Here is a 21,765-nt window from a genome sequence, read left to right on the forward strand (position 1 = left end):
GACCTTGTAAATGGAAAATTAATGCATAATCAGTGCTAAATAAAAGTGCCTCTAAGTATTGTGAGAAGAAGGAAGTGAAAGTGAAGAAATGGCTAGAGATGAAATGAGTTAAATAAAGGTCCTCTAGAAGGGATAATAATAGTCTGCACTACGGACAATGTGGCTGATGGACCATTTCCATAGCTACATGCTGTTTGTGATCATTTAGAGACTTTATAATTTTATTTATTTAGTTTAAAGTAATGATTATTTTCCTTTCATTGTCATGATTTCAGTTCAGTTCTAAATTATTCTGTTGCAACTAATATCTGGCTCTGCCTGTGTCTTTAATGGAACTTGATTTTTTTTTCCTGGATTTAAAGGTTCGCTCTGAGGAAGATGATGTATGTCTTGTTGACCTAGCGGAAGAGGAAGATAATACTGCTCAGGTACGTTATGTTGTCAATAAGTTTGCAATAATTAATAGCAACAATATTTTGATAGAAGGAAAACCTTTAATTACCAGCAGCCAAAACAGAAACAATTGTTGTAGGTCTGATAGATCAACGCGTGTTTAAGAACACAGTTAAAACTTCAACTTTCAGGCAAAACAGGTGCTTGGAATTATAGATGATGCAGGGATTTTAAACAAGAAAAGAACAATTTAGACATTTGTTAGTAGAGCCACGCGGAATAGGAAATAACTTGAAAGTAACAATAGATTAACAGCCATAATTAATAATCCAGACTGCTAATTGTAATTACTGCTGACAAGTGATGCATCAGAGATGAGAACTAATTTCAAAAGAAATAAATAGGCAGAAATGGCAAAAAAGTGCATAAATGAAAACTCATGGAATCAAGTGAAATATTGTGTCACCACAATAATATTATTAAGGGAAAGTATAATAAAAGGCTAGAAATAAAATATAAAATTAAATAATTAATAACCTACACTAATGAAAATCAAATACTGGAAAAGTATTTAGGTGTTAGAAGGGAGATGATGCAGGATGTTTATACCAATGGAAGTAAACCTGTAGAAGGGAATGGAGAAACCATAAGGAAAACGAGTATCATAGACTAACAAGTGAATGGTTCAATAAGACATGTTGAAACCCACCCTGAAATTTTTTACACAGCAAGAAGACAACGAAATAAATGCACTGTCAAATTTTTAGCTGATGAGAGACACTGCAAGTATTTAAAAAAATAGCTGAAAATAGCCAAATTTGTAGCGTTCAAGGCGGTGGTAGAAATGTATACCCCAGATTGCACTGTGGCAACTGTGCATGCACAACTAGGCACACACACAGCTGAGGTCAGTGCTACGTTTGTAAACAGGAAACATGGCACAATCCGATTGTAATTTGCAAAGGATGTTTCAGGTTACAATTCATTGATAGTTTCTTTGACACTGCAGTACACAGTCACTGTTATCTCGAATTAGCCACTCAAGTAACATCTATTACAAATTATAAGTTGATTTTGTAGTATTGTTAAATATTGACAATACAGATAAAGCTGAATTAATATTTATTCTGCGTTCGTAAGGCATGCCTGCCTTTTTTCTTTTCTTCCAGTTTCACAGTAATGTGGAATCCAGTTAACATTCTCAATTTAGCAATGATAACATATGAAGAACGTGGTTTCTAACCAAACTGACTTGCTTCTCTTGTGGATTTACATGTGTGTCATTTGTTAGCTGATTTCCTTGACATTCTTTCAAGTGATATCGACATTTCGTTTGGAACTGTGCATATGTTAGAAGAAATAGGAAATAACTGTGACGATTCCATGAATTGTGGTTTGGACGACATCAACTGCTCAAATCGCTTGATACGGGCAAGTCTTCAGGTCCAGATTGTATACTGATTAGGTTCCTTTCAGATTACGCTGATACAATAGCTCCCTACTTAGCAATCATATACAACCGCTCGCTCACCGATAGATCTGTACCTACAGATTGGAAAATTGCACAGGTCGCACCCGTGTTTAAGAAGGGTAGTAGGAGTAATCCATCGAACTACAGACCTGTATCATTGACGTCGGTTTGCAGTAGGGTTTTGGAGCATATACGAGTATTGTATTCAAACATTATGAATCACCTCGAAGGGAACGATCTATTGATACGCAATCAGCATGGTTTCAGAAAACATTGTTCTTGTGCAACGCAGCTAGCTCTTTATTCGCACGAAGTAATGGCCGCTATCGAGAGGGGATCTCAAGTTGATTCCATATTTCTAGATTTCCGGAAAGCTTTTGACACTGTTCCTCACAAGCAACTTCTAATCAAGCTGCAGGCCTATGGCGTATTGTCTCAGTTGTGCGAATGGATTCGTGATTTCCTGTCAGGAAGGTCGCAGTTTGTAGTAATAGACGGCAAAACATCAAGTAAAACTGAAGTGATATCAGGTTTTCCCCAGGGAAGCGTCCTGGGACCCCTGCTGTACCTGATCTATATAAATGACCTGGCTAACAATCTGAGCAGTTCTCTTAGGTTGTTCACAGATGATGCTGTAATTTACCATCTAGTAAGGTCATTCGAAGACCAGTATCAGTTGCAAAGCGATTTAGAAAAGATTGCTGTATGGTGTGGCAGTTGAGGCTAAATAACGAAAAGTGTGAGGTGATCCACATGAGTTCCAAAAGAAATCCGTTGGAATTCGATTACTCGATAAATAGTACAATTCTCAAGGCTGTCAATTCAACTAAGTACCTGGGTGTAAAAACTATGAACAACTTCAGTTGGAAAGACCACATAGATAATATTGTGGGGAAGGCGAGCCAAAGGTTGCGTTTCATTGGCAGGACACTTAGAAGATGCAACAAGTCCACTAAAGAGACAGCTTACACTACACTCGTTCGTCCTCTGTTAGAATATTGCTGCGCGGTGTGGGATCCTTACCAGGTGGGATTGACGGAGGACATCGGAAGGGTGCAAAAAAGGGCAGCTCGTTTTGTATTATCACGTAATAGGGGAGAGAGTGTGGCAGATATGATACGCAAGTTGGGATGGAAGTCATTAAAGCAAAGACGTTTTTCATCGCGGCGAGATCTATTTACGAAATTTCAGTCACCAACGTCCTCTTCCGAATGCAAAAATATTTTGTTGAGCCCAACCTACATAGGTAGAAATGATCATCAAAATAAAATAAGAGAAATCAGAGCTCGAACAGAAAGGTTTAGGTGTTCGTTTTTCCCGCACGCTGTTCGGGAGTTGAATGGTAGGGAGATAGTATGATTGTGGTTCGATGAATCCTCTGCCAAGCACTTAAATGTGAATTGCAGAGTAATCATGTAGATGTAGATGTAGTAACAGCTCTGAAGAAGAATACCTTCTGAGGAAGCTTTCAGCAACAAAGAAAAGGTAGTGAAATATTGGTTAAACAGAGGAGGGAAAAAATGCTTGAAGTTAAGCAGTGTGGAAAGGTGTTTTCGTTTCATAAAATCGGAGCATGAACTGTACAAATGGAATAATGAATTACGTGAAGTAAGAAATGTGCACCCAACGGAAACCCAAAACCATCTGAATGAAAACCTTTTGAAAGAATTAGAACTGCTCGTGAGAGGCTATGCACCATTACCGATGGGGATCTGTGAGACTGGGCCCTCCGAATTGCATCTGACATGCACATTGCTAATTTTCAGACTTCACTGACGTGGCTACAAATGTTCAAGAAATTGTACAGAATAGAAAGTCACAAAATTACAAAGTTTATGTGATGTAAACATGTAGAGCAGCTGCCAGTGATAGACAGTGCTATAGAGAAATTCATAGCTGACGTAAAGACGAAACTTAGTGTTATCCCTGCAGCTGCTGTTTATAACGCTGATCAGTCAGGTTTCATGAAAGAAATGCATGCACACCACACTTTATCATTTTGGTGTGAAAAAAAAAAAAAAAAAAAAGACGGAATGAATTCATATATGATAATGCCAGTGATAAGTCTCAGTGGTGTACTGTTTCCGCAGCTGTATATCTGTCTTCAAGAACTGCAGTGCAAATTAGGACCAAAAATAAAAAATAGACTGTTTAGTTGCAAAAATCATGTACTCGATGTATCAAAATCTGGAAAAATGGGAAAGAATAATTTTCAGCGTTTTGATCGAAACGTATTCCTTCCAGCTGAGAAACTAATTCATTGCTTTTGTTGGATACATGGTCTGCACATAATGATGCCTCTGTTTTTGTGGAAGACGACAAAAAATCCATAGATGTAATGTGGATTCCACTTCGAACTACTAGTGTGATTCAACCTTTCGATAAAGAATTTTTTTGACAGTGGAAAGCATTTTTCAGGAAATTATCAGACAACATAATTTCTGCTACATCTCTCTCATTTCAGGTTTATCAGCAGAACAGTATTCTTAAGCTCCAGGGATTTGTGCATTACCAGTTTTCTTTGCCACGCTTTACGAAGAATTTGATGAAGTATGCCTGCTTTGCAGTGCAGTATGCAGAACAATGGCCAGGACCATTTCTGACTCCATCCCAGTTCCGTCTAAATGAAACTACTGATTACTGCAAAATGCCTGACTGCATCAATTTTTCCTTTCTCCGGAGTGCCTGGTGCAAGAAAAATGTTTGTTTTTGTCATTCAGTAGAACTTTGCATTTTTGTGACGACTACAGGGAATAAACAAAGAACTGTTTCACTGATAGTCAAATTTACAGTGCTCATTATTATAAGGAATGGCCTACAGGAACTGTTATAAAATTTAGTACTGCAAGACACATTTCATTTCAACAAATTACAAGTCCTCATTGATGGAAGTCATCTGTTACATCAAACACTGCCATGATTTTATTTTCCCTGCTAGCCACTGTTATTAGAATTACATGTGCAAGAATTGAACTGTGATATGAAGTTATTCAAAAAAAATGTTTGTATAGTTTAAGCCAGATTTTCACTGGAGCAAACAAGCTAACAAGCATGAGCAAAAGAGAATTCTGTCTGGTGCACCTGGTAGGCCTCTTGCAGTTCTTTCAACTGGATGGCACTGCAGCTGCTTACGTGTACCTAACCTTCGCCAGCTCTAATTGGAGAATGGTGACTCAAGAAGTTTAACATGGAATCCGAACCACGTAAGAATGCTCGGTTAAAAATCATAGTGAAAAAGTTGTGGTCTGAACAGGATTTGATCCTCCGCTCTCTGGATTATGAAGCAGCGCTTTGCCACTAGACCATCTTTGTTTTGGGAGGGGGAATGATCGTTAGACCTTACAAGGATAGTGGAAATGCTAGCTGTGTCACCTCTTTGCTCTACATTCTGTTTGTAAATTTCCTCTCAATGGTAACGAGAAGCCCGGGGAAAAGGGCAGTCGACATACTTGGAAAATTGTTGACCAGTGCTAAGGAGAGGAGGAAATGCAATTATGTGTAAAGTACACAATCTCCATGCATGTCACACTTCCGTACAAATTGAGAAACTGAAATTCTTCTTCCCTGCACCATTTGGCATATTCTGTCAAGAATAGTGCACTCGCCCTGCAAAGTAATCGTCACTGAATAGCAAAATTTCACATTGTGGCTCTTAACAAAATATAGTTGTATCCTGTATGCCAAATATTAGCCCCAAAAACTAAAAACTAATAATACAGCCTTCATAGGCAGTGTTCACTACATCAGGTTCTCTTCCATTCCCTTAGTATAAATGATCCTACCCATATACAAGTGAATGGTAGTGAATTTTCTGCAAATGGTCATTTGCATGTGTTCACTTCCATTCACTCCATTGTAAACCAGGCTTTAGGTGCTTAAAATTGGTGTCTGTGAAATCTGAATAATTCTGCTACATGATGCTGTGTGGATGATTTGCCGAGTCTTGCGCTAGGCGGGCAGGGCTGTACAAACCGCTGTTATAGGCTGTTCTTCACATGGCAAAAATGTGTAACTTCAACATAGTTTACAAAATACTTGCAGTGCCTCTTAGCAGCTAAAATTTTTGCAGTGCATTTCTTCCATTGTCTTCTTCCTGTGTAAAAAATTTCGGGGTAGGTTTTGACATATCTTATTGGACCGATCCCTTGCAAGATCAATCGACAATGAGAATCATGTATGTCACATCTTGCCTTCAGAATCTGGAAGCACCCACATCATTTTTGTCAGGATAATATGATGCTTAATTAAGCAAGGATACAGTAACTCAGAGGCAATCATCTTGGAGCAAAGTTTGTCTAACAAGAGAAGAATTCTGTACTAGAAAGTCAGATGGACTCGTCAAACATGCCTCACAATCTATTAATTTTCATCAGTATTGTATTATTTATTTCTCTGAGAAGGTGAAAGTGTCTTAATTCCACCTGAAATTTTTCAAATGATTATTGGAGTTTGAAATTCAATACTTTTTAAAAATCAGTTTCAATTCTACAACTTGATTGATACCATTATCTCTGATTTTCAGTTCATTATGATGTGACATTTCTATTTTCAATCCAAATCTGTATCTATATGAACCTCCACACAAATCATCTTTTTGCTTACATTGTTCAAATCAGTTGTAAACTTCAACTTTCTCTGTTAATTCATTCACTTCTGTTGTGCACTTGTTGTTTGGTGTGTGTTATTTGTGTAATAGTTTCATTAATGTACTTCTTAGGTATGTCCTGTTCCCCTATCACAAGCTCATAAGCTGAGCAACGTCATTCAAATTCTTGGGCACATCTAACCACCTTCTTCATTCACTATATGGCAGGTTGTTAGCTGGACTTTGTTTATCGTTTCTCAGAGTTCTGCAGGTACTGACATTAAAGCACTGCTATGTTTCACACAAATGAAAATACAATTTTTATGAGACGGTTCTCTTGAGTCATTATAACAAGAAATGTTCTTGTGGTTTTAATTTTAAACAGTCTTCCTCAAAACTCTCGCTCTTTTGTTATGTGCAGTCATTTTATTCTATCATAAAAATTGTTACCTCCAGGCTTCTTCCTTTAATTGTTGTAAAATTCACCGTCCTTTCTATCAGTTTCTGCTCCTCTTCTTGTTCCATCTTTCTTCATTTTTATAGAAGAGGTTATACTATTTTTAACAGTCTGGCCTTGTATCTTGTGGTGGGATGGAGGCTCTAATCCCCACCCAGACATTCTGATTTAGATTTTCCATGGTTTCTCTCACCATTCCACTCTTGCAAGCTCTTTCTTAAGTTAGCTCTTGGTTTTCCTCTACCTCCTCTGTTATTTGCTTGTTGTTGGTTTAAATCCCATATAATTGATTCATCTCCTTTTATTTTTAAGTTCACTTACTTTAGATGCATCTGTTTCTGGCTTGTTTTTAGGTTTAAGGTTACCTATGAAAATATAATTTCTTATCATTGAGCCATCAATCCCTTTTTGAGTTTGAAACCTCAAAGTTAGTTGCTACTGACTTGGCACACCTATTTCTGTAACTGAGTCCTTGGGCTTTAGATGCATCTAACCCACTCTTCCAACTAGTTCCATATTATGAATGGATTTGCATTTTGCGAATCAGGATTGATGTCAGCTGTTTCAGTGAAGTCCCATATTACATTTTGGCACCATGTACCAATGCGTTTCACAATAGTGCTTATCTCTGAGATTTTAATTGAAGGCTTTGATCTTAGATAGATTTTGGGGAGGGGGAAATATTTTGTTGGATAGAATCTGAAGTGAACTGCCGATTCATATGTCACATTAGGTTCATATGAGTTGAAAGATCTCACTATATGAACGGGAAATATTTTTGCTCTAGGATACAGAAGAACCAGAGTATCATGACCCACTATATACAAATGATACTGGTGCACCAGAGTACCAGGGAGAGGAGGACCCTGAATATAACACACCAGGAGACCATAGTCAGTATCAGGACCCGGCTGACAGTTCTGAGTACCAGGAACATGCTGGTGATCCACACTACCAGCATGTGGAAGAAGACAGCCAGTACCACCATCCAAATGGTGAAGCTGAATATGCTAGTGGAGACGAACACCAACCATATGTGTGTGGTGTGGAACCAGATTATGCAGAAGAGGATAATGATGATGCATATGATTATGAAGAAGAATTTCAGGTAAATATTATAATTCATTTTATACACTCTTTGATTAATAATTGAAATAATCTTTTTCTCTTTATTTTACTTCATCGACTTTGTTATACTTAGAGAAACTTTTAATTTTCGTCCATAGGAAGCTGAAGAACAGGAAGACGTTTTGCATCAGCATGAGCCTGTTGAACGTGAAACTGTCATGACTCTTACAAGAACCATTCCACCAGGGCAGCTGGAAGATGTTGAAGAGGAGGAAGAGGAAGAGGAAGATGATGATGTTGATGAGAATATAGTAACAGTCCTGGGTAAGCTCTCAGCACAAGAGTACTCTCTCTCTCTCTCTCTCTCTCTCTCTCTCTCTCTCTCTCTCTCCACCCCACTCTCCCTCCCTCCACCCCACTCTCCCTCCCTCCACCCCCCTCTCCCTCCCTCCACCCCCTCTCCCCCTCCTCCACCCCTGTCCCCCATCCCCCTCCATCCCCCTCCTTGTCCCCCGCCCCCCCTTCCCCTCCTCCTCTTCACCCTCCGCCTCTGCCTCCCCCCTCCTTCACCAACCTCCTACCCTTGCCTTCCATCATCGCACATCTCTTGAACTTTGGAACCCAGTATAGCATGAATTTTCACAAGTCTTTGGTAAAATTTTTTATGTATGTGACACCAGATGTCTATGCACAGGTCGTACAAATTCTATAAATTACAGGCTGGTAGTTTGTGGGTGTGTAGCTGGTGCCCAGGAGCATCTCCATGTTTACTATAGGGTTGATATCAGGCAAATTTGGTTGCCAAGACATCAATGTGAGTTCACTTTCCTAAAACCACTGTTGCACACTCTGGCCTTCAGACAATAAAAGCTATCCTTCTGGAAGATGCCATTGGTGTTGGATAAGACATCAAGCCTTAAGGGATGTAGATGGTACGCAATAGTCACATAGTCCACAGAGGGCAGTTTGTTATGGCCTTTCACCTAGGAATTAGCGTCTTGGAAATTTAAGCTGGTCACCTGTTTACATGCTACTGTCATAAGCATCCACATAGTTAAAAAACTGTGGCATTGGGGAAGGGATGGCACAGGTTGTGAAGCAATTATTGCCTTCGATTACTGCCACAACTCCCATGAAAGTCCAGTTAATGTCACCGATAGCATATACTAAACCCCCACTCCTCTCTCTCTCTCTCTCTCTCTCACACACACACACACACACACACACACACACACTGGCAAACATTGTGCATTGTGTGGCACAAGTTTTGAGCTGTCATTCCATTGCAGACACTGTATCAGGACATGAGGCATGGCCATCCACCTGGTGTAACAAGAAATGTGATTCATCTGATCAAGTGACAGACCACTCTTAATGATCCCATTCCTACTGCAATCATAATTGATGATGTCATTTGGTCAGCATGGGAAAACGTAGGGGTTGTCTGCTGTGGAGCCGCGTGTTCAACTGTGTGTGCTGAATGGTATCTTCTGAAGCACTTGCACAGCACAAGCATTGTACTAAGCAGAAGAGTCTCCGACCTCCATGTCTGTGATGAGGTGTAGACATCCAACATCTTGTCGTCTTGCGTGCTTTCATCATGTCCAACCACTATCTACAGATTCTTATGACAGTTGCATCTGAAAAGGTGTAAATAATTTGTGAGTAAAGGAAGCAACTTGCTGAATAGTGGAAGCATTGAGTTATTGGCACAAAGAGTGAAAACTCTCCTAGCTTAATGCTTTGAATGCAGTTTGGCAGGTGGACTGGGGTTAGGAGTTGCTGTGTGGGGCCAGTAGAGGGAGAAAAGAGGTGGGAGGGAAGATTGGGGAAGGTGGGATGGCTCAGAAGGGAGCAGCAAGTGTGTGGAATAGGAATGTGAGAGGGAGAGGCAGCAGGTGCATGGAATAGGAATACAGCACATGACTCGAACCAGTGAGCTCGTCATGCGCACAATAATGATTGTGCGGAGGGTTGGATTGGAAGGGGGTGCAGGACAATGAAGACTGTTGGGTACAGGGTGTTGGTGCATTGGGTTGGCAGAGATTGAGGCAAGGAGTATGAAGGGGAGCCGAAATGATCCATCTCCTCCATGTTAGTTTTAGCAAATAGACAGAATATGTTTTTCTAAAACCATTAAACATACTGCTCAGAAATTTGGACTACATGTTCAGTGAATATTTCTCTACAAAGTTGTAATGCCATGTTGAGAAATATTTATTGGTTTTTGTTTTACAATATTTTTAAACAGATGTTTATTTTTTTCTCTAAAATTTTGCATGTTTTCTTTTATAACTCTTGAATTATACAGTATTTTTTTTTACAATTTTTTACAAAAATGAAGGAAAATAGATAAACAATATTGTGTAAAAATTTTATGGATATACTGTTAGCACTTTTCGAGAAAAAGTTCCTCAAAGATAAAAATTTCAAAGCTACGGGAAATGGCTTTCCGAAGTTTTTTAATACATTCCTGCCCCATATGGTGGATTATCAGCATCCTCTTTTTTCCAGTGTTAGTTTCCTTTGCACTGGTCTTTTCTTCCCTTTTGTTGCGTGTTGTTGGCTTTTGTCACTTCTTCATGCACCTCTTAGTCTTTCTTCATCAATTAGGCTTGTTGGAGAAATGGTGTTGTGTCCTGGTTGGAAACCTAAACGTTTCAGCACATCACATTTGATAATGTTTCCTTCATTGTATGTTACCACTGCATCATACACTCCAAAATGCAATGTTTTTATCTGTACAGACACTCTTTTTGGGAATCCTAATCCAAATTAAATTATTTACACTTTCATTTGGATTTTGTGTTTTCCCATGTAAACACTTTTCCAATAAACTTGGCTGTGATAAATCTCTGAATATGGGCTTAATTACATAAATTAGAGCATTTGGCAAACTGTTTTTATGGGCATATTCCTTTCCTGATTGGTACTTACACCAAGAGTCATCACCTGTGGGGCACAGAGCATGTTGTGGGTGCACATTTGTTGATGCAGTATGAAAAAATAATGCCCATACTGCTCTACTCATATGCTCAATACTTCTTGCATTTTGCCTAATTGCACACGCATAATACCTCTGCAATCTATCAATTGCTTCATCTGTCAATCTTCCTCTTCCTCCAAGGGTCTTACCATCACTAAGCTTCTGGGATCCTAATGTCTGCTTTAGTTTGCACAAGCGAGCCCCCATGCACTTCCACACATGTCCAGTGGACTCCTGTTTTTTAATGTGAATTGCCATAAGGTTTGAGTTCCTCTACAGCTTTATATCCCTGAGAATCACCATCTCCTAGATAGTTAGCGTATCGTACATTATACCACCCCTGTGATCTGGAAAAAATCCTTTCACTCCCTCTACTTCCATTGCTCCACTCTTGCCGTGAAAATTTACTTCACATCTTTCACTATCTTTGTCCTTGGTATTGCCCTTACATCTACAATGTTTTGAGAGAATAGCAACATCAATTACTTTGCAACTGTCTCCACTGGTAGCTGTCACAACTCCATTTAGAGATTTATGACCTCTACGTTGCCATGATCCATCTAAAGCAACAGTTAAATCTCTACAATTCCCATTAACTGTCACAGCTTCTTCAGCTGTTTTCGTCATTGTTGCTTGAGCAATATCTTCAGCAGGAGATCCCACCAATTCATTATAAAATCTAAACTTGGTTGGTGGTTTTGGCAAGTTGACAATTCCACATAACATTGTCCCTGCAGCATTGCCCTTGCAAATGCAATGCAAGCCATACACTAGCCTAACATTTATATCATACACCTTATTTCCACTATTACCACTACGAGGAATAATGTTAGAATTAGGAAACGAAACTTCTGCAGCATATTTGTTACACTTCAATAACATTTTACATGCCAGACCAATGTGTGAAGTTATTTTCAATTCCAGTCCTCTTTCTTTGCAAACTTGGCATAATATGTTTTGTTTCAAAATATTAGAGAGCAAGGAAATGTTAATTATTTCATTCACATCATTACTGGCACTTTCATAGTTTTCAAATTTTTCTTTGCTGTCACAAAGTTTCTTGCTGGAAGAAGTTCTATCACATTCATTTGGAGTAGTCGGTGAAGCAGTCTGAGCAGCATCTCCCTTCGAAACAACAAAAGATTTCTTCTTCCACTCATTGTGCCTTTTCTTAAACACTCGATTGCTGAAACGGGGCATATTGATATCCACAAACCAAATACATAAAACAGGTACGAGCAAAATTTGTCAAACACGCAAAATTGAACAGCTAAACTACACAAAGCAAACTCCACAAGTCAGCACACATGATATAACGTTTATGTTTACCGATATGAACAGTCACTTGTCACAAAGATAAAGTCATACAGCGTTGGAAAACAAAACACTGTCTAATTCTGCACAGATACCCTGCTTGCAGCCAGCGAGTGGCGCTGTCAGAGGTGACACACCAAGTCTCTGCAACCGTTTACGTGGCGCGTCAACTTTGCAGTGATAAAAAACACACTTAGAATTCACTTACAAGGGTGAAACTTGTTTTGTTTTATTCAGAAAACTCCAAATAATTTTATAATGAAGGAAAAAAAAAGAAAAAAAAACATTAATTTTGTCATTTTCATCATTCCGGCTCCGCTTAAGGAAAGAAGGCTGTATTGAAAGGATATCTCCCATGTACAAAGTTCATAAAAGCTGGCATTGTGGGAATGATCCAGATGGCACAAGTTGTGAATCAATCATTGAACTTGAACGCGTTGTGCGGCAGTGTATCCTACCACTGGGTGTTCAACTACACTTGTACCCAGCCATTCATTCTGGTGGACGGCTGGTTGGTGGCCAATCCTACATAAAATGCAGAAATTGCGCCAGAGCTGATATATATAATGGCTGCTTCCAGAAGCGACCCTGCCTGTGATGGGATGAGGTAAGCCCATGACAGAACTAGAGTAGGACATGCTGGGTGGGTGAATCTGGCAGGTCTTGGACCGGGGTCTTCCTCAGGGATATGGTTGCTGTGGCAAGGGATTCAGAGTGGGAGAGGCACAAGGATGGACCAGAATGTTGATTATTTGGGTGGACAATAGAACACCACTGTAGAAGGGGCTGTGAAGATGCCCTCGACATGTGTGTTTTTCCTTTAGTATCATTATTATTATTATTATTATTATTATTATTATTATTATTATTATTATTATTGTTGTTGTTATTATGTTCACTCAAGCACCAACTGAAAATTCAGTTAATGTTTTTATTACACTTTGATGATGATTCAAAGTTTGTGACAAGTTAAGCCAAGACCCCATCACTATCCCCATGCCCTTGTGTGCTATTACTAAAAGAGTTAAACATGTTGGTCACACATTGTCAAGGACCCTCTCAGTTACTATAATCAGTGAGATTCTTTAATTGTAATAGCTTTTTGAAGTTAAAGACAGGCAGTTAGATATTCAGCCTCTCCAGTTGCGCTAGTGGTAGCACGCTACTATCCTGTTAGCGGGAGGTCTTCTGGCCAGTGATCTATGACTCCTTGAACACAGCATGTCGGGCACTGGGAACCATTCCTCCCTCCCCTTCAACCCCCTCCCAGCATTCCCTTTGTAAGCCATTCACCTTACCAGCCTCAGTGACAGCAATCTGGGTTGAAGTTCAATATAGTCCTGTTTAATTTGACTTGAACAATTGCAGAGACACATTTATTCCACTGTACTTCAACAGACACAAATGTCCACAATACTGGAAAGTGATTGGCAAACTTTAGAAAGTCTGGCCCATTGTACATTTGTAGACTAAAAGTTAGCAAAACTCTACAAAAGACTATACTGCACTTCTGAACTTCAGAATATCCCAGTGGTTGCGTCAAGCTAGAACTTCTGTAACGGTTAACCTGGTCAACAATTTTCATCTCACAAATATTGTGAGGTGAACTGCAAAACACTGTCAAATAACAATTACTGAATTCAAATAGCAGACCCTTATTTCAAGGTGTTCATGTTAAGGTAAGAGAGAGAGAGAGAGAGAGAGAGAGAGAGAGAGAGTCAACTACCGCTTATATGAATTTAAAACACAAGGTAATAGATAACCGAGCACTTTTCTTAGTTATTCTTATGCATATGTGACAGTACTTGCTTTCTAACTTGATCATAATATCTGCTTTACTGTCTTAGTGTTCTTCTGCATTCTGTAGGTTCCCTACCTTTTCCATTCTTATACTTGTACATCTTGAACACGCTTGGTTGGAATAAAAAGAATTACCAACAAGTGTACGGGTCAGCTCTCCTCTGTCATGGAATAGAACTGGTAGAAAAATCCCAAATGCTTTGAGAGTCAAGAAATATATTGACCTATTTACAGCATTCACTTCTATCTTCAAAACATCATTACTTAATGATGGTTTAAGAGGTTGCCACCCGTGCGATTATCACTCACTTTACCACTCAAAAGCAAGAACAGTATTCTATCAGATTGTTGTTCTACTGCTATAACAATGAACATCATTACAGTCATCTTATCATATCTTTCCATTGAGTGTCTGGATTCAGAAGCTGCTTTCAATGTCCACCAAGCTTTTAGTGCAGTAAATAGTTCCTGCAACTTGGATTTAGTGACCTGACCTCATTATTCTGGTGGTATGCCTACATATGTACAGCCCAGTGATATCCACAGTGTTCCACCTGTCTTTCCATTGTGAGGTGACTAGTTCTAGTTCTATTCTGGCCAAACACACACAGAACTGAATTTATCATTTTGTTGAGTCATTGCTAAGATTTCAACACTAATAAAACTTCACTGCCCATACACATTTTAAGTCTGCTTTATGCTATCTTCCACTGCTAATTGTGTTGCCTATCACCTCCAAGAACAAGCGGTTTCACCAGGAACGAGACAGCGTGCTGTTATCTGTGTCCTTTGTCGTCCCTCCAACTAATAACTCATACCCTACCCTCTCACATTAAGGATACAAACCACTTCCTTCACCCCATTGCTGCTTTGATCCCTACCTGCCATCTCTGTATACCCCAACAACCCCCATACTCATGGCCTTGCTGTTATTGAACACTACCTCTCCCAACATTCTTCCAACTCCAGATCCACTACTTCATTCCTTACACATCTAATCAACTTTAATCAACTACATTCTCAAGCACAACTACTTCTTCTTTGAGGGGAAGATATATAAACAAATCCGCAACACAGTCATGGCCAACTGCGTGGTACTTTCCTATGTCAATTTGTTTGTGGGCCATATAGAAGAAATGTTGCTAGCATCCAAAAACCCCAGACCCCATCTGGTTCAGGTTCATTAATGATATCTTCATGATCTGGATCCAGGGTCCAGATACTCCTTCTTCAGTCCTCCACAGGGTCAATACCTTCTCTCCCATTGGCTTCACCTGCTCCTCCTCAGTCAAACATGGCGCCTTCTTCCTGGGTGATGACCTCCACATCTCTGATGGCTCCATCCATACTTAACCATCAATAGTACCTGCATTTGGACAACTGTCATCGCTACCACATAAAAAAATTGCTCACATGTAATCTGGTTAGTGGTGGATGGTGTATCTGCAGTGATTAGAATCCCGTAGCTCAGTATGCTGAAGGTCTCAAAAAGGCCTTCACAGATGGGCATCCCAAAATCTAATCCACAAACAGATTTTCCACGTTACACACCTGTTATCCTCCCATCAACCGTAAGAACCAGCTGCAAAGGAGCTCCCCCTCCATCAGCGAGTATCATTTTTCACTAGAGAAGCATTACAGTGTCCATCACCAGGGCTTCAACCATCTATTGACATGTCCTGAAATGAGGAACATCTTACTCGGAATCCTTCCCATCCCTCCTGAAATGGTATTCTAGTACCTACCCAAATGCACAACATTCTGGTACATTGCTATGTTGCTCCCACTACCAACCCATTGCCCCAGGGCTCAAAAGAATGGCTCTGAGCACTATGGGACTTAACATCTGAGGTCATCAGTCCCCTAGCACTTAGAACTACTTAAACCTAACTAACCTAAGGACATCACACACATCCATGCCTGAGGCAGGATTCGAACCTGCGACTGTAACGGTCGCGCGGTTCCAAACTGAAGTGCCTAGAACCGCTCGGCCACAACAGCCGGCCCCAGGGCTCATATTCTATGCAAGACCCAAGTGCAAGACGTGCCCAATTCTCCCACCCAGCACATATTATTCAAGTCCTGTCACAGGTTTATCCTATCCCACCAGGGACAAAGCTGCTGGTGACAGCAGTCTTTCATATCCCAGCTCTGCTACAGTTTCTGCATAGCATTTCATGTGACTGTGACCATCAACCAGGTGTCCAGCAGGATGAATGGCCATTGCCAAACTGTGGCCAAGAGCAGAGTTGAACACCCAGTGGCTAGTGTTACCAGGTTTTCTAATTGAAAACACAATATAGGATGTAACACTACACTATCGGCATTTTGTATCGTATTTAAGTTTTTTAAAATATTATGAAAAGGATAGTTTTTTGCTCGCTGTTAAGCTTAAACAGAGTTGCAGAAAGGCACAACAAAAAGACTGTTCCACACTTACTCTTCATCCAAAGGGCCTTCTTCATAAAAGAAAAAAAAAAAAAAAAAAAAACACACACACACACACACACACACACACACACACACACACACACATTCACACAAGCAGACACGCCTCGCACATACATGATCTGGCTGGTGAGAGTAGTCATGTATGTCTGAGGTATGCCTCCTTGTCTGAATGTGTGTGTGTTTTCTTTTATTGATTCCCATTGTATGTCTTTCAGTTTTTAGCTTTCATGAGTCCAGTAGAATTTTTGTTCTCACATACTTAAAAAACACAAAACACTTCAATGCACAAACATGGTTACAAATACTTAGTTTGATTTGCATTCTGAAAGAAACGTAACATCATATTTCACATATTTAAAAATTTCTTTATAAGTTAAATTGAAATTCGTCACAATTTTCAGTTCAGCTTTAATGAGTTCAACCAAATTTCTCACGTCAGTCCACTTATTATTCATAATTGAAAACACTCTTTCTGTGAGGGCATTAGATGCTGGGATACTCATAGCAAAACACAGATTTTTTCAAATTCTGTACACTAATTCCTTTGCATTTAGAATTACAAAACACAGATACCCATTTCTCACAAGTATTACCAGCAAGATTGACTTCATCATTTAAAATTTCCCTGAGACTACAAAACTCATTATACAGTTCATATTCATTTACATCTAATTCAGAATATTTTAAAACATCCTGTAGTTCACTGACATTAATTTCTTCGATTGTCAGAAAGGAAGAAGATAATTAATTTTCATATTCTGTGAAATATTGAAATGGTTCAGTGAGTATTAATGTAACGTGCAGCATCTAACAAATTCAAAACTTCATATGTTGTACTTCCAAAAAAAAATTATCATTCTTTTTCTGCTATATTTTCTTAAGAAATTTCTTTGTGGGAACACAAGTTTCCATAACACTGAGAATCACACGACATAACAGAAAACCAGCCAAAGTTGGAAATGAACAGTTACAGCACTACAGTTATGTATATATTTTTGACATGGGTTTTGAATTTTTGGAAATATCATTTTGACTATCTGGCACAATGATTTGAAATTGGGTCCCAGCCAAAACTAGTCATCAAGTAAATAAAAAAAGTGAAATTTGCAACATTGGTTGGTTTTTCATCGTACTGATAGACAAAGTTGCTGACCTGCAATTATTCCAGCATGCTGGAAGTTCTTACTTAGATTTGCATTTTCTATGGACTTTGAACTCTTAAAAAGACTCTTTCCAGTGTGAGGGAAAATGGTCAGTTGGCACCAAAATTAGTTGAAAATGGATGGGATCAGTTGCAAGTGACAAGAACAATAAATATTGTCTTGCAAAAGAATGACTTTTGACCATATTTAAAGAAATTTCGTTACTACAGATTTAGTCTTGAAATTCAGTTTCCAGGAAGATTAGTTGAAGTCTTGAACTGACTATGCTTCAGAGGATGTGGAGATGTGGTAACATGACAAATTGCTATTTGTATGTGTTTGTAAAGTGTTTGCTGTGATAATATTGGCATAATAACATTATTTTATTATTCTTTGAAATTTAACGAAAAAGAATGTTATTACTCCTTGGCTATTGTATTTCAGGTTTCATTATGTGTGGTGTAAGAAGTGAAAAATCTAAGCTAAATTGAGTCCTTGGTGAACTTAGTGTACAACAAGTCCTTTCTATATTCAGCATCACTAAAATGCATCTGTAAAATTGTAGGACAATCCTCAACACTTCTCATGTACTTTTAATGTGATTCAAATAACATAAAATCCTGCCCATAGCAGGTGTGAGGAAAAAGACACCTGGTAGGCACATGTCTCACTATTTCTGACCATTCTAAGTCTACTAAATTGAAAAATGATTGCCGTTACTCTCTTTGTTTAGCTAAAGAAGAAAAGTGACAATATAATTTTAAGACAGTTACTTCAAAAATTAAATCTAATGAATTGCAAGCATGTTTACAAGCATTGCATAAAATATGATTACAGCAATTGGCAAGGATTATGCTGTCATTTTAATCATTTAAGAGCTTCGTTAAAGAGAGATGTTTTCCAAAATTTATATTGTCATTGTCTGTGCAAAATGACACATTTTCCAACCTCAAACCATATTTTTCAATAATGCCTTTCAGCAGACTACAAATCCCACATGCATTTTTATATGCTTATTCAGTAAAGTCTGAAAGTTTATTTTTAATACGGTCAAGGGGATCAAAATACCCACCCATTATTGTGAGGAACATTTTCTTTTTTTCTGTCTTTGAAATTCAAAGCATCTATGGCAACTGAAAAAAATTGTGGCTTACTGGGGTCTTTAAGCCTTTGAGTGCTGTGGACACGATAAGTCATCATGCTCTGTCATTCCCCAGGTGCTGAGAATTTGTTTAAAAGTGGCCTCTGGGTATTCATTTTTACACTCTCTGTTCTGTGTTGACCCTCTCACTGCTGTGGATGATGTACTTCCATATCATGCTGAATAAAAAAGTTTTTAATATTTATAATACAGCAAACATGCCTCTTTCTTTGCTATCACTTACAAAAAAAAAAAAAAAAAAAAAAAAAGAAAAAAAAAAGAAAAAAAAAACTCATTTTGGTATCTTGGACCATTTATGAAATATGACAATTGTTATGTCATGTTTCCCAATGTGTGGCGACAGAACTGGGTGCGCTGCACGCAGTCGTCCACTGGATATAAAAACTAATAACTTGAGAAAGAAATGAGATATCATTCTGCTCTGGGTTTTAAATAAAAGTTCAGTATCCAATCTGCATTTCAGACAACAGTAATGTTGAGCTAAAATCAACTATACACAAATTTTTCATAATGTTTTGTTATCTCTGCAAACCTTTAAAATTTCGTGCAATGCTTTACTTAGTTTGATGCAACACAGTCATTATGATGAATAATGAAAAGAAATTCAGTCCTTCATCAAGCGAAGATATCAGACTCTTGTTGAAAGGCTAGATTGTTACTCACCATAAAGATAACACTTTCAGGTGCAGACAGGCACCTTGAAAAACTGTTACAGGGTGTGCTTTCAACCAAACCTTTCTTCAGGAAAGAAAGGAACACACACAAACACACAAAAAAGCAGGCACACATCACACACACATGGCTGCTGCCTTTGGAATATGCCATATTCCCAGAGCTGGCGGTCATGTGTGTCTGAAGTGTGCCTACTTGTGTGAACGTGTGTATGTTTTTCTTTCCTTTCTGAAGAAGGCTTTGGCCGAAACTCAGTGTGTAACAATCTTCTCATTGTGCCTGTCTGCGACTCAACATGTTGTCTTTACGGTGAGTAGCAGTCTATCCTTTTCATAGTATTACTGATAATCCAACCTGTACTTTCCATTGTTGGAAAATATCTGACTGTAATATGTGGAAACATGAAATTTTTTCCGTGAATAGTCTACTTAAAACAGGACGATAATTATTTCATAACAGCTTGAAAGCTGTCTCATGATGGATAGCAGCACTAGGCAAGCAGTACAGCGACAACAAAGCCGCACCCAGCGCGGAATGCAGGGAGCACATATGCAGCAATCAAAGGGTTAAGATTGCTTACATAATCTTCAACATGTTTTGGAGCTAATATGTTCCCATCTATTGTTTCTGCATTTGTGCATCCCAGGATATTTTTCCTACTATAGCATAGTCATTAATAATACCCTTAAAAGTTTATTGCCATAATTCATACAATTGCAATTTGAAATGTACCTTGCTGTATGGAATATTGTGCCCTCAAATATTTGTCACCAGTCATCATTGCTGAACTTGCAGGCCTGTTGAACTTACTTACATGCACATTTGAATATATACTTGTAAAACTAATTTAATGTTGTCAGTGACACTAATGCACTGCATAGTAGTTTCGTTACTGCTTTGGAACAAAGCTGTGATGCAAACGTGCAGTTCAATTTATCACTTAGAATATTTTGATAAACGAAGTTGAATCATTAAAAATCAAAAAAGTATTGCAGTTCATCCACACAATATTATACTAGAAAGAAAACTGAGGAAAATGCCATCCGAATCATGAACCCCAGCACCATCATATCTGTATTCTGTAGAAGGGAGTTATCCTTACAACAAACGCTTTGTTACCATAGTCCTGACCTCAGTTTCCACTAACCCTCTGCACCACACCCTGTACCCTTCAGCCTCCCCTCATACTGTTCCGCACTGCCCCGTCAATCCAATCCTCCCTGCCATTGTCTTTCTCCTGCTTTCATATCCGACATCTAAATCTACATCCATACTTCTATTCCAGTCTCATATTGCTCGTGGAAAGAAAGATTGTTGGTATGCCTCTGTGTGGGCTCTTATCTCTCTGATTTTATCCTCATGGTCTCTTCGAGAGATATACGTAGGAGGGAGCAATATACTGCTTGACTCCTCGGTGAAGGTATGTTCTCGAAACTTCAACAAAAGCCCGTACCTAGCTACTGAGCATCTCTCTTGCAGAGTCTTCCACTGGTGTTTTATCTATCAACTCCGTAGCGCTTTAGCGATTACTAAATGATCCTGTAACGAAGCACGCTGCTTTCCGTTGGATCTTCTCTCTCTCTTCTATCAACCCTATCTGGTACGGATCCCACACCAGTGAGCAGTATTCAAGCAGTGGGCAAACGAGTGTACTGTAACCTACTTCCTTTGTTTTTGGATTGCAATTCCTTAGGATTCTTCCAATGAATCTCAGTCTGGCATCCGCTTTACCGACGATTAATTTTATATGGTCATTCCATTTTAAATCACTCTTAATGCCTACCCCAAGATAATTTATGGAATTAACTGCTTCCAGTTGCTGACCTGCTATATTGTAGCTAAATGATAAAGGATCTTTCTTTCTATGTATTCGCAGCACATTACACTTGTCTATATTGAGATTCAATTGCCATTCCCTGCACCATGTGTCAATTCAGTGCAGATCCTCCTGCATTTCAGTACAATTTTCCATTGTTACAACCTTTTGATATACTGCAGCATCATCCACAAAAAGCCTCGGTGAACTTCTGATGTTATCCACAAGGTCATTATATATATTGTGAATCGCAACGGTCCTATGACACTCCCCTGTGGCACACCTAAAATCACTCTTACTTCGGAAGACTTCTCTCCATTGAGAATGAGATACAGCATTCTGTTATCTAGGAACTCTTCAATCCAGTTACACAATTCATCTGATAGTTCATATGCTTTTACTTCGTTCATTAAATAACTGTGGGGAACTGTATCAAACTCCTTGTGGA

At 38.9% G+C, this 21,765-nt stretch overlaps 1 protein-coding gene across 1 annotated transcript in view; it reads left to right on the forward strand.

Annotated features, from left to right (window-relative positions):
- Positions 1-21,765, forward strand: part of LOC126251790 (nucleoprotein TPR-like) — a 419,454-nt gene that overhangs the window by 386,178 nt on the left and 11,511 nt on the right. The window contains exons 24-26 of the mRNA XM_049952417.1: positions 363-428; positions 7,694-8,014; positions 8,133-8,298. Coding sequence (XP_049808374.1) covers positions 363-428; positions 7,694-8,014; positions 8,133-8,298 — 553 coding nt within the window. The remainder of the gene's footprint in view (positions 1-362; positions 429-7,693; positions 8,015-8,132; positions 8,299-21,765) is intronic.

Source organism: Schistocerca nitens, chromosome 4, assembly GCF_023898315.1.
Source record: "Schistocerca nitens isolate TAMUIC-IGC-003100 chromosome 4, iqSchNite1.1, whole genome shotgun sequence".
Lineage (NCBI taxonomy): Eukaryota > Metazoa > Arthropoda > Insecta > Orthoptera > Acrididae > Schistocerca > Schistocerca nitens.